At 33.8% G+C, this 14,133-nt stretch overlaps 1 protein-coding gene across 1 annotated transcript; it reads left to right on the forward strand.

Moving 5' to 3' along the window:
• The first annotated feature begins 1,630 nt into the window (after positions 1-1,630).
• Positions 1,631-13,174, forward strand: LOC18433999 (putative fructokinase-5). The gene is made up of 7 exons (XM_088848879.1): positions 1,631-1,760; positions 2,502-2,692; positions 7,191-7,525; positions 9,514-9,589; positions 10,358-10,492; positions 11,835-11,951; positions 12,845-13,174. Exons 1-7 carry the CDS (start codon positions 1,712-1,714, stop codon positions 13,073-13,075), a joined length of 1,134 nt encoding a protein of 377 aa, XP_088705005.1. The 5' UTR covers positions 1,631-1,711; the 3' UTR covers positions 13,076-13,174.
• Positions 13,175-14,133: the final 959 nt, after the last annotated feature.

Below are 14,133 nucleotides of genomic sequence, written 5' to 3' on the forward strand. Positions count from 1 at the left end.
TATAATATTATAGTTAGTTAGGTTGTAATAATTTGGGTTTTTTTAGCGGATTTGGGTTTTCCGTCAATTCGAGATTTTAGTGGGCAAATTTTTATCGATTTAGTCAACTCCTTATTGTAGTCCATATATGATTATATAATTAATCCATGATAATTCTATGATTTCTTTTATGTGATGTAAATTTAATGGTCAACATAAGTTTATACAGGGAAAGAGCATCTCAATATTCACAAATTGAAGAAAAAAATGAAAGTTAATAATGTAGTACCATTATTTCTTATTGGATTATTAGAAAACAATATTTATAATGAATTTTAATAATTTTTTCGGATTTTTTTGAAGCTTTAATCCTACTGATTCAGCCAATTCCCGATCCGGATCGCCAATTCGCCAATCCGAATCGGTTATTGCGATCCACTTTTTAAACCATTAGTTGAAAAGATAAACTCAAAAAATTGTCCCTGCGCACTTCCTATTCTTGAGTTAAAAGAAAAACTAAAAAAAACGAATAATTATTATTTTTGCATAAATTATATGCTCACTTAGTAGTAGTGTTCGAAAATTTGACTCGAGCCCACTACTCAGCCCAAGCCCCAGCCGAGTACTCCACCGAGTTCATATTGTATCAGCAAAAAACTATTAAAAAAATAAAAATATATAAAAAATACAAAACATAGGAAAAATATATTCAAAGTAAAATTTAACAAAACACAACTAATTATTGTAAAAAAAGAAGTGAAAAAATAGATATTTAAAAATTAGTTTATTGCCCGGGGTCTTTTCAAAATGTAAAAATAAGTATTCATGGCCAAAATAGTTTCAAATCGTTGCCAAAATGGTCGAAAACAAAAATAAACATATTACAAATATATTTCTTACTTTTTGAGATTTTTTATAGTTTTTTTTCTTAAATTTCAGATCCCCGAATTGGGCCTCCAACTCATAACACGGCACTCAGTCGACATTTGGAACGTTGTTGAGGAGTCCTCGGATAAATAAAGTGTGTGTGTGTGTTTTTTCAATGTTCAAGTTTTTTTAGGTAGACCATAGGGTAACGAGTAAAAGAACCCTTACCTATTAGCAAAATAAAACTCAAGATGTCATGTTATGATACCCACCACTTTTACCCACCACTTTGACCACCTATGCCTTGAGTCTATTAGTATACAACTCATATTACAATATATTAAAAAGCACACCATCAGTTGGATGACCGATGGAATCAAACGGTTCAAACCCTAACCAGTGCGGGGATTGATTTGAAGTTACCCGATCCACAATTCCTGAGTTAGATTTTTCGTATGGATACATACAACGAAACAAAGAAAACAGAGAATCGGGTGATTATTGGAATCCCAAGAACCAAATCTCTCCTTTTCCAATTTCGAGCTAACTCGAGCAATTCCACATTGGCTCAGTGATTTTCTGAATATTGATTCCAACAATTACTTACATTTTTTTTTTTTTTCATTTTTACACTTTAGTTACCTTCTAAAAGTAGACCAGATGAGATAAGTTTTCGTAGGAATAAATAAGGTCTGAAGGCCTTCGAATCTGGTACCTAAGTAGCCTTACGCCTCTGTAACACCTTTACACTTTATAAATCAATGCTAATCCTCCAAGCATTTGCATATATATCTCTCTCTCTGTCATTTGCAACTCTCTCTCTCTTGTGTGAGCTTAGCCATCAGTCTCATTCATCTTCTTGGACATGGCAACTTCTAGAGCAGGTTCCAAATCATTAAGAGCTCGGGAAAATAGTAAGACGAAAGAAATACTCAAATTTATTCCTCTCTTCCTCTTTATCTCTTTTATATCTTTTACTCATACTCTCTTCTTGGGGATAATTTTATACCTTTTATTAGGGTTGGCAATGGGTTGGATCTAGGTTGGGTGTAGCTTACCCGGACCCAAATAGTATTCGGGTTCAAGTTTTGGACCTGGACACGATCTTTTGGGTCCGGGTCCATTGCCAATTTCTTTCTTTCTTTTTTTTTCTTGGCCCTTTTTTTTAACATCATATCCCTATGCTATTGGCAACATTTACACTATTCCACATAATTTATGAATACCCCTCAAATTACATATATCCATACTTCTTGATATCGAGATGATCAATTTGAATATATTTGGACATCAAAACAACCTCTTTCTAGTGAAATTGTTTAGGTAGGTTCAAATTTGATTGTTTAAAGCATCGGCTCTATGTAAACTTTTCCCCTACATATATCCACATTCCTTATATTTTACGTAATAACTAAAAATTCTTAAGAAACAAACATATTGGCAACATTTATAAATACCCATATATTATTCGGGTCGGGTCTAGCTGGATCAGGACCCAAACAGTATTCAAGTCCAGATTTTGGACCCGGACCTAACCTTTCAAGTCCAAATTTTGGACCTATACCCGGGTCAACCTGTTGGGTCCTTGGACTTGTCGGATCCATTGCCACCCCAGGGCTTTTACTTTCATATTTCTCTCCTTTATTTGGATGCAGAGGCCAGGTTTGAAGAGAAGAAATCAAAGTGGATAGTGACATTTGGAGAGATGTTAATCGACTTTGTGCCTACGGTCTCAGGGGTGTCATTGGCTGACGCACCTGCATTTGTGAAGGCACCAGGTGGTGCACCCGCCAATGTTGCGGTTGCCATTGCCAAGCTTGGTGGCCAATCAGCCTTCATAGGAAAGGTTTATCTCTCACACAACATGAATAGCGAATGGTCTTTGTGCTAACGTTCAAAATAAATATGGAGGAGAGAATTAGATGATAAATAATTTTAAAATATTTATCTTCAGTTAAACATTAGTAGAATTCTAAAAAATTGTCTAAGTTATTTAGTATTACATATAATTCTTTGTATTTTAGTTCTTATTTGATTTTTCAAATTTAATGTATTTCTTTAAAATTTCAATTTTATAACATGGAAACTTATTTTGTAGAGGAAAGATATCAAGTAACTTTTTTTTATTGGAATTTCTATTTTTTTTGTAACTTACATTATTTAATTATTTTCTAATTAGTTTAAGTTTTCAGTTTTTTTCTCCGATTTAGTCTATTTTTATTAAAATAAAGCTAAAAAATAAAGGGGACAAATGTTAAGTGGAAATAGACGTGCAACTTTCTTAAGCTCAATGTCATAGATATTAAAAAATTTATCTAAATAAATACTGATATATTTTTGTTTGTTAGTTATTTTTAAGGTCACTTGATACTATTTAGAAAATTATTTTATCTCTCATAATTAATTTTTTTGTTATTTTATGCTTTAAAAAAAATCCAAAATATTGTTCTTTTTTTTTTTTCTAGTATCGGTATCTATTTTGTTGATAAAAAAGTATCTACTTATTTTGAATGAAATTCCTATTCCTGAAAGAGTTCATCTTTTCACTCATTAGGGCTAATTTTGTCAAATATATTTTAAAGTTTATTTTCTTTATTCTTATTTTTCTCATCTCCATTTTTACTCTAGTTTATTGGGAGAGGGGCATGACTTCTTTTATTACTTGGCAGTGGATTTAGATAAAAAAATTCATATGAACAAGAGTTTAAAGAGAGATTTTAAGGGGTGGAAAAAGTTTATATAAGGATGTTATATTCCTTGTAAAATTTATTTAGACGGTGTAGATTTGACCCTATTATAAAAAATAATTAAGCATCACATGAGATGGCAAGATAGAGACATACAAGTAGAACGAAAAAATTATCGTGTACTTATTAATTTAAAGATTGTATACTATGTGGTGATTTATTTTTGGTACAAGGTGGTCACAATCAGTTTTAGCCATTGGGCGTGAAATTCACTAAATGAAAGTATGTTACAACATTCAATAAAAATTTTTTTGGATTTTGTGCCCAAAACAATGACACACCTTCAACCATGTAATTTTAAATCTAATGATCAATGATGATTGTGACCTCCCTATATCAAAAAATAAATGGTTTTATTGTATACATTTCTATTTATTTAAAGTCTTACTCATATTTTTCATTTAATTTTAAATAATTCATTACTCTTTTGGTCAAATGCTAAATGCCCTATCAAATAACACATCAAAAAGCGCTTTGAAATTTATCAAAAAAATTACCAAAACAGATAAAGGTAGAATGTTAAATTGTTTGGCTTTCAAGTGTATTTTGATAAATTTTTTGAGAATATCACTCAAGATAGCATGGAAAGAATTTTTTTTTTTTCTTTTCTTGATAGTTCAGTCGGGAAATAGTCTCATAAAAATGGAATTTAAGAAGTCGTGTTGTAACATCCATCACCTTAAAATAACTACAAACTGCTAACTCATTCAAGATTACAAAAGCTCTTATTCTAAAACACATACATTAAAGATATCCGGTACTTATAAAATGTTCTTTTAAACCATGTGAAACAAATATCATACATTATACACTCGAAGCTACCTATTGATGATGATATCCACACGTTGAATTTTTTGAAGGCGGGCAAATGGCTTGATAATTACCACACCATTCCAAAAATACTCTTATGTTTGGTACCAAAAGTATCCATTTTTATTTAGAAAATGGTGGAAAATAGCAATTATACTTGCTTAAGCGAAAAAAGGGATATCCTCATCATCATCATCATCATTATCTTTGTTTTATCCCAACTATTTGAGGCAACTACACAAATCACATTTTACCATTCTGCCCCATTAAAGATTATAACATCAGTAAGACCATAAATCACCATATCATTTTTCACTACTTCTATCCATATCCTTTTAAGCATTCCCTGTTGTGTACGGAAGCTCTAAACATGATGGGTTGATTTTTGGCAAATAGAATACGAGAAATAAAATATAAAACACATAGCACAAGAATACAAAGATTTACGTGGTTCACCTCGAAGGACTACATCTACGGGGACGGTAAATTGAAATCCACTATATTAATGAAAGTTACATCAAAGATTTGGAACATAAAGTCACCTCTCTAAATCTTGACAAAATCTAAGTCGAGCAAGCCCTTTTAAACTACTCCTCATTCATTTTCTTTACTTCTGGCAACCATTACTGACAACATCACATAGAGACGACAACATCAAATAGAGACGCGAGAGCAACGAGAAACTGACTTTCTCTCTAATTAAAAGGGGAAACCACCCAAAATTTCAATAGGAAACACTTCTCTATAAGAAAAAAACCTCTCAATCTCCAGTAGTCTACAAGAGGTACCGTCACAATGTTTTTCTCTATACAGGAAAAATAAGATCTTATACACATGAGGCTTTGCCCCCTTCTCTCTAGAGACACCATCACAATGTTCCTCTCCATGAGATGTTCTCTTTTCTCTAAGAGAAAACCTTGCATCTTATGCACAAGAGGCCTTGCTCCCTTCTCTCTCTAGAGGAATTCACCTTGTCTATATGGTGGCCCAAATAAGGTACACAAAAATTCTATTTACTTTCATCCTATATATATAAGGTTAGGAATTCATACAAAATAGGAAACTTCATATAGATGTTACATATATCTTAAAAATTAAAGAGATATACCCAAGAGTCCTAATCTTTTTGGACTTTTATTTTCTTTAGGAAACTTATCAATTTTAATATCAATACCATAAAATATGGGATTTCTTTATGTTGGTAATTTTGGATAGCACCAAATCCAATATTCCCCATATCCTTTTAGAGCCTTCTACTAGAACCAAATCACTCATCCTAACCGGTGTTAAATTATGCCTATATTGTACATTGCTAGCCCACCTAAGTCTACTTCATCCCCACGTATGTCATATTATTGTCATTTGAAGCCAAGTGTTTTAAAAAACGCTAAGCAGTGCCTAGGTGATAGGGAGGGTTTAGGTGGGCGCTTAGAACCTAGGAGGCCCAGTAGAAAGAAAAATGTCTCTATAATCTAACAATATAAGCATAACAATATAACACATAAGAGTTAGGGATTTAGGGCAAATCAAATATATAGTACACAAGATGTTTCTTGAATCAGTTTATGCACGCATTTGTATCATTTTCATAAAACTTACATTTATGCAATTTTATCCAAAGCATTCGAGTTGTAGCTATATTTTCAACCAGGATCACCAATTCAATTAGATCCCGAATAAAACATCTCAAAATAATGCAAGCAATCAAAAAAATTAATTCACTAACTTTGATTGCTTGATTTCCAAACTTTCCCCTCTAAGATGTTTATAAGGACTCAAAATCTTCTAAAAACACTTTTAATAGATTTATAAAACATCCAAAACCAAACTAATATTAATGGGTGATGCTTAGATCAATTTCTCGTAACTTTGATACATTTTTTATCTTATGGAAATTACCAAAAACTAGTTTTTTTTAAATTATCTCTCTCTAAAATAGGTTCTAATTGAGATTAGGTTTAACTGAACCTAAAACCCACGATTTTGATCATTCTATATTAAAAGAAACAACGAGGGGCATTTCCCCCTTGGGCAGCCACCCAGGGCTGAGCGTTGGGCGCCCACCTAGGCGTCAGTCCCCTGGTACCTGGGCGGGCGCTCAGGGACAACTCGTCTAATTTGGGCACCTAGGCCTGGACTGCTTAAGCGGCCGCCAAGGCGTTAAGGGGTCTACTTTTTAAAACAATATACCTAAATTCCCTTGAATATGATCATTCCTACCATTTCTTATCTTGCCACTCATCCATCTCGACATGCTCATTTCAGCTACACTCATCCTATGGATATCTTATTTTTTGACCGCCCAACATTTTATCTCATAAAGCATGGCTGGTCTTGCAGCTATCCTATACTACTTCCCCTTTAATTCCATTAGTATGTTAAGTGGAAGAAGATATATGATATCCAAATTACTTGTACACACTAACAAATATCACAATTACATGCTAGCAAATATAATCCATCGTATCACGACTAGACAAAATTAGCTTATCCAACCAGTTTGATTGGCATCTTAACAAGTCTAGTTCAAGGTGAAAAATTGGGTGTCATTAAAAATCAATCAAAACAAATGTTTATCTAATTTTGACTTGTCAAGCTGGTAATTTGGACTGGTGCGACTACCAAAACAAATTTAGGCAAGTGTTTTTTAAATTTATTTCATAGTTTTATTCATTTTTATATTTATTTTTTACTTTTCAAAATTTTAAAACAATCAATTCGGTTAATACTGCACTAGTTTTGATTAGATCAAACCCCCAACAACCTCAATTGTCATTTTCTTTGCAGCTTGGGAACGACGACTTTGGTCACATGTTGGTGAGAATCTTGAGAGAGAATGGGGTTGAAGTGAAGGGTGTATGTTTTGATGAAGAAGCTAGAACAGCCCTAGCATTTGTGACTCTTAAGAAAGATGGACAAAGGGAGTTCACCTTCTATAGAAACCCAAGTGCTGATATGCTACTTAAGGTGTCCGATTTAGACCTAGACCTCATTAGAGAGGGAAGGATCTTTCATTTTGGCTCAATAAGTCTCATCTCTGAACCTTGCCGATCTGCCCACCTAGCTGCCATGAAAGCTGCAAAGGAAGCTGGGATCTTCCTATCTTATAATCCGAATGTCAGGTTACACATGGATCTCTCTCTCTCTCTCTCTCTCCCCGTCTGGGTACGGGTGTTGGGATTGTTTAGTATGTATGGTATAGTATGCTACATGTTTTCTCTACCGTCCATGCTAAACCAATGTTACCATGATCAGATCAGTCATTGAATTGATAAGGGATTTGGTCTAATCAAAACTGTCCAACCACTGTTCAAATATTCGAATTAAAATAATAATAATAATAATAACATAATAGTTTAAAATAAAAAATATTATCAAAAAATTTGTTCAACTTCATTTAGCTGGTGGAACTGGTTAAAACTGACTGATCCAATCAACCAGTTTCGTAGGTCAAAACCAATTGGTTTTCGACCAACCTGGTATTACCTTGGACCAGACCGGCCGAACGGTTGGATTAACGACCAATCTTGATAATTATGTGCTGAACAACATATGATGTGGAGCTATTCTCTCCTTGAGCAAGAGAATGGATCATCTCAACTGTTCATTTTTTTAGCGTGGACAATAGAGATGGCAGGTATCATATTGTTGATATCATACATGCCTCAAAGTATATTTCTCCCGTTTCAATTGGGTAAGTTGCCGATGATAGCGAGTCCTGAGCCTAAAGCCTGCTGCTAAATTACCCACAAAAAATTTTAAAAAATTTGTTAAAAAAATATTCATATTTTTTAACCAATGACACATAATTTTTATTTTCTTTTTCTTTTCTGTTTTTTGAAGTTAACGTATCATTCATTACTTTTCCAAAATTGATGTACAAGTAATGATACACAATCTTAGATGCATTCATCTACATAGATAGGATGAAAGTTTTATCTATACTACTAGAAAAGAACTATTAAGGAGAGATTTCCTCAAATTTAAAAGAAAAAGTTTATATAAGGGTGAGGCTCTAAACAATCAAATTGAACCTCAAAAATCCACTATAAGATGTTGTTTCAATGCTCAAAAAACCCCAAATTGATTATCTCAACCTCAAGATGTATGGACATGGAAAAAAAATGGATTTTAAATCTTGGAAATAATACATCTTGTAATGTATTTTTGGACCGTCAATTTCAACTTGTAATGCATTTTTTGACTGTCAACTTTCAAGAATTATTCATTAATACGCTCGATCTACACTATTTTTGAAGCTTTAAAGTTTACAATTGGATATAAAAATAAATTTTCAAGTCATCACAAAGATATCCAGTACTAAAATAAAATCTTTCGACACTTTTGAAGGCGCGCCTTACTTTGATGGTTTAGGCCGAGGCCCTAAACCATAACCAAATTTAAAAAGAAACTGTTGAAGAGAGAGATCCTAAAATTTAGAAAGACGCTATATAAGAGAGATCTTTCATTGTTAGAGAGAGTCACGTCAATCCTAAAATATTGAGAAAGAGAGAGATGCCATAGAAGGGAGAGAGAGAGAGAACTCCTAAACTATGAGACAGATAGAGAGTTATGGGGATAGAACAATAAAAAAGATGAAATTGAAAAAGATAAAATTAAAATATATACTTTTAAAAAAAGATTAGAGAAAAAACATTCATATTCCATCTTAAATGAGATAGAGAGGGGAAAGTTTTGTGGATATAGAGAGAGACTCCCAAACCGTGAAGAGAGAGAGAGAATTATGTGGGGAGGGAGAGAGGGAGGGAGTTTCTCTTTCAATTAATTTATTTATGAAAATTATTTGTGGGTTACAATATTTTAATTATGTTTCTTAAATATTAACAAAAAACTTCATGATTTCTTTTAGGATATATTTTAACTGTGCTGAGTATTACCACTGCACAAACTTAGTGAATTTTTCTATTAGTAATTTAAATTAAAATAATCACTATGCTGATTTTTTTGCCTTACTTTTTCTTTTATATTTTTGTATCTAGAAAATATTGTCTTTATATTTAATGATAGATGTTTTTTATCACTTTCAATGCTCGTGCTTCTTACTGGTTAGCCCTAAAACGTCCCTAATCGATCAAAATATTTATCGCAGGTTGCATCTTTGGCCTTCTCCTGATGCTGCTAGAGAGGGGATCTTAAGTATATGGGAACAAGCAGACTTTATCAATGTATAGATCACTCTCTCTTTCTAAACAATGGAGTCTTTGGTTAGGTTGATTGGGGTTTAACCTTGCTATAAGTGTTTAGGAATGGTCTTGGTATAAAAAACTAGGGCTTGGGCCACAAAATGTGGCCTAAGAGTCAGATCAAGGCCGAGCCACCATGACCCGAGGACTGAGCCACTATGCCCCGAGGGCCGGGCCAAAACCACAATTGGCCTGGCCTGGGCCGGTCCTGTCCAACCCATTTTTTTATTTTTTATTTTTTTTTTCCTATATTTCTTTGAATGTTTTAGGCCTGGCCCAGCTAGAACAGGGCCCGGTTGGGGGTTTTGGGGGGGGGGGAGGGGGGGGGGGGGGGGAGGGGGGTGGGGAAGCTGATTTCTTCATCAAATGAATGATGTTTTTCTTTCTTTTCTTTTTTCTTTTTTTTTTTTTTTGGAGCTTTTCTTCATGATATCTCGTAAATTGGGCCTACCCTGGCTGTTGTCCCCATAGGGCTGGTCCAAGCTTGGCCCGAGCCAAATAGGCCCGGCCCTTGCCCTATCATGGCTGGACTGGGCCAAAAACAAATGACAAAAACTAAAAGAAATCCAAGAGAAAAGAGGATCGGACCAGGCCAAACCGGGCCATCTCTATCATAGCCCTGGCCCTAGCTCGCCCCATTCCCCGGGGCCATTTTTTTTGTGGCCCAGACCCTACTTTTTAAGGTCCGGGCAACCGGGCCAAGCCACTCGGCCCACTGCCAGCCCTATCGTAAATGGATTATTGTTGCAGGTTAGCGAGGAAGAAGTTGAGTTTCTCACAGATGGAGACCCACAAAATGAAGAGGTGGTCATGGGATTGTGGCACAATGACCTCAAATTGCTTGTAGTAACTGATGGACCAAAGGGTTGCAGATATTTCACTAAGGTTCTTCTTATTCTTTCTCCTTCCCTTCCTTACTTCACTAGTGAGTCACTTGTATTGATAAAAGAGAGAATCCTAACCATTGGTTTAAGAGAGGGATATAAGGTTGCAACTTTAAAATATGGAATTCAGGTGCATCTAAAAAAGCCATCGTACAAGGTTGTCTTGTAATTGGAAAATCCTCTTATCGATCATCACGACATCAAAATGTATGAATATGAACAAAAAATAAATAAATTCGAGTCTCAAAAATAGTATTTTGCAACAAATGATCTGAACTGTCCATGTTCAAGATTTTTATTTATTTATAGATCTACTTGATTTTAACTAATCTAAATTTTTTATAATTAGAAATTAAAATGGATTCTCCTGCCATCCTAAGAGTTTTTTACACCAAAATTACATCTTATGATAAAATTTGGCGGTACTCCTTATTTTGATTGTTTAAGGTAGAAGTACTTGGTTATGTTTTAGAAAATAAAATGTTATTTTGGATAGAAGATGTGACTTCTTGTAGTTGGGCTTGGGCTTGATTGGCTTGAGGCATTGATGCATGCAATAAATGTATTGTATGGATGTTAACCTTTTCAGTTGCAATACTAAATTGCCTTACTTTGCATTTAAATGAGTGGTATATCAGTTTGACACGCTATTATTCACAGTACAAGGTAAAGAATGTAATCCATTTATCATGAAAGGTTTGTCAATGGGTCCCGTTTTGACATTCAAAATAAAAGATAAACAACTTCTAATATCCAGATCATCGAAGACGGATATTATTCCTCTTGATCATTATCCATAAAAATTAAATGCTACCAAAAATAAGGCAACATCTAAATATAAATTCCTCGTATTATTTCATGATAGACCTTCATTATGTTTTTCTTTCAAGTGGTATGAAAAAACCCTTAAATATTTCACTATACCGTCCCATATCTTATTTCTCTCTTTTATTAACTTTTTATCCTAAAAATTAACCCTAATAAATATTTTTATACCGTTTCAACTCAAAAACTTTTTAAATAGGTGGAAAGGAAAAAAAAGCATTAATTTTTTTTTTGAGGTGAAATGGTATAAAAAGATTTGTTTGGGCTAATTTTTATGGTCAAAATGCAATAAAATAGAGAGATAAGAGATGATGGAGTATGGTGAAATCCTTAAAGATTTTTTTATACCGCTTGAAAAAAAAACAAAAAGAAAGTATACCATGAAATAATATGAAGAATTGAGGTTCTATACGAAAATTTTTTTTAAAAAAAATATCTATTTTAGTAAGCTTAGTAGATGAATTACACTTTGTATTGCTTATATTTCTTTGTTTATATTTTCTTATTACTTTCTACAGAATTTCAAAGGGAAAGTGGATGGTTTTTCAGTGAAGAGTGTGGACACAACAGGGGCTGGTGATGCCTTTGTAGGGGGTTTCTTGGTTAAGCTCGCCGATGATTTCTCTCTCATTCAGGTCCATTAATTATCATGTTCAATTTCAATCAGTCCTAATTTCACTTTATCAAAGTTTGTGGGAAGTTGGGGAGTTTTATATAACAATAATTAGTATATTTAAAGCATCCCAAAATGATTATGTGATTAGACAAGCAACAGGACTGGCAATGGGCCGAGCTTGGCTGGACATACCGTAGCCCAGCCAGACTAGGTTGTAAGCTCAAAGACAATTAAATAAATAAATAAAGCATAAGGAAAACATATGGTTGACTAGTGCTTAGAATTTATCCGATTTGGATCTGAAATCCACAATTTGGATCTTATTCAGATCCGGGTATGGATCTAGATTTGGATATGAAATTCGGATCTGGATCTAAAATCCGTATCCGGATAGTAATACAGGTCGGATTCGGTATAATGGATTTGATCCATACCAACCCAATCTTTTTAAAAAAATTATATATTATTAATTATATATATAATATAATTAATTTAAATGATTATATTTTGACATGATAATATATAAAATTGGAATTGATCTCGATCTAGATCCTATATAAAGTTTCGGATCCAGATTTGGAGCCGAAGATTCTGGATACAATCGGATCCGAAGATCCGTATCCGATGTATATTTTTTATATCCGGATCCAAATCTGGGTGGATGCGGTCCCCATCTAAAAAATTCTCGGCCCTAGGGCCGGCCCTATGGTGGCCTCGGTCGAGGCCCGACCCGGCCAAGCCAAACCTTGGGCATTTTCCCTGGAATAATCTATGCCTTCTACTCCATAAAAGGAAAGCTGTAAAAGACCATAAATCTCCAACCACATCATACTATCAAACACATATCCCTACATTGGTCTCTTATAATTTTTTCATACCTAACATTCATTTTAATTTTCCTTTTTCTCTTAGGATGAAATTAGAGTGAGAGATGCTCTTCGATTTGCAAATGCCTGCGGCGCGATTAGCACGACGGCGAAAGGTGCGATTCCTGCGCTACCGACGATGTCGCAAGCCCTCAAGCTCGTTGACAAATCTCAGCCGTCCACATCCAATTTCCCTAGAGATTTGGCAGTTTCCCTAATTCTTTTGCTTTTAATTTTTATTGTTTTAAAAGCATTTTTCTTTTTTAAGGAAAAATAGATTGTTTGTAAATGACCTGCAAATAAATAAGCAGAATTACTTGGTTATGTCCAGAAAATAGAATGGTATTTTACAAAATAAAATTCAATTAGAATGCCACTTGGGCTTGGGGTTGAATGGTTGAGGTGTTTATGATGGTGACATTGTGCACAAATTTTAATAATAATAATAAATAGGTGAAAATAGCAATTTATGGCTTAATCATGTCTGCATTAGTTTACTTTCAAATTCTCTTGATTGTAGCTTCTTCTTTTCTTTTCTTTTTTTGTAGATTTGAAATGGGAAAATAGCATGTACATTATGCTCCCCCGGGAGCATAGTTTACTTTTACTCCCTCAATCAAAACTCAAAAGTCCTACTTGGGGGGATTTTGGGAACCATTTAGAATTACTAGATGAAAATAATTGTAATTTGAGTTTTCTAATACTTATATCTCACCATCTAAAAATTGGATGGTCTCTATTCAATCTCGAGACATTATTTTTTTAAGTGCATAGAAAGTATAATCATAAAATCTTTTTTACTGAGGTAAATCTTTTTTTTTTCATAATCGAAAGATGATAGATAGAGGTCAAAATATATCTTGAGACAACGAGTACTTTATTGTAAGATCATCTCCAAATTTGGGGTCCTAACATTTAAACTAGTTGGGATTTTATCTTAGGAAGTTAATGGGCAATATACTTTTATAGGAGTATATGGTCTAAGAAGGGACTTTAAACTTTTCCATAACTCACCACAAGCTCGAGTAAAGGAGGTGGATTGTAGTACACAAGCAGCCTATGTAAAACTTTGCCAAAAATTTTCAATAATAATGATAATACTCGTGTAGGAATATAATATCTTTTGGCAAGGGGAAATGGGAAAGGTTTTTATGCTTCCCTTAATGCATAGAAGTTCTATCCTCACCCTACCATCCAGCCGTCCAATTTTGATCACTCACCGTTTTATCTTAGATCTGACGTCTCGAAGTATTTTATTTTTAGTTTTTTTTTATACAAATTATATGAATATAAAATTTGGTACGTACCATCTTCTCATTGGGTCGCACCTATAAA

This window comes from Amborella trichopoda, chromosome 10 (genome assembly GCF_054954075.1).
Source record: "Amborella trichopoda isolate Santa Cruz 75 chromosome 10, AtrichopodaSantaCruz75HAP2 v2.0, whole genome shotgun sequence".
In the NCBI taxonomy this organism is placed as follows: Eukaryota; Viridiplantae; Streptophyta; class Magnoliopsida; order Amborellales; family Amborellaceae; genus Amborella; species Amborella trichopoda.

Excerpts from the sequence above, each read along its gene's own strand:
- LOC18433999 (XM_088848879.1), top strand. The coding sequence starts at position 1,712 with ATGGCAACTTCTAGAGCAGGTTCCAAATCATTAAGAGCTCGGGAAAAT. Across the intron at positions 1,761-2,501 it reads ATTAAGAGCTCGGGAAAATA|AGGCCAGGTTTGAAGAGAAG; the intron begins GTAAGACGAAAG and ends ATTTGGATGCAG. Across the intron at positions 10,493-11,834 it reads GTTGCAGATATTTCACTAAG|AATTTCAAAGGGAAAGTGGA; the intron begins GTTCTTCTTATT and ends TACTTTCTACAG.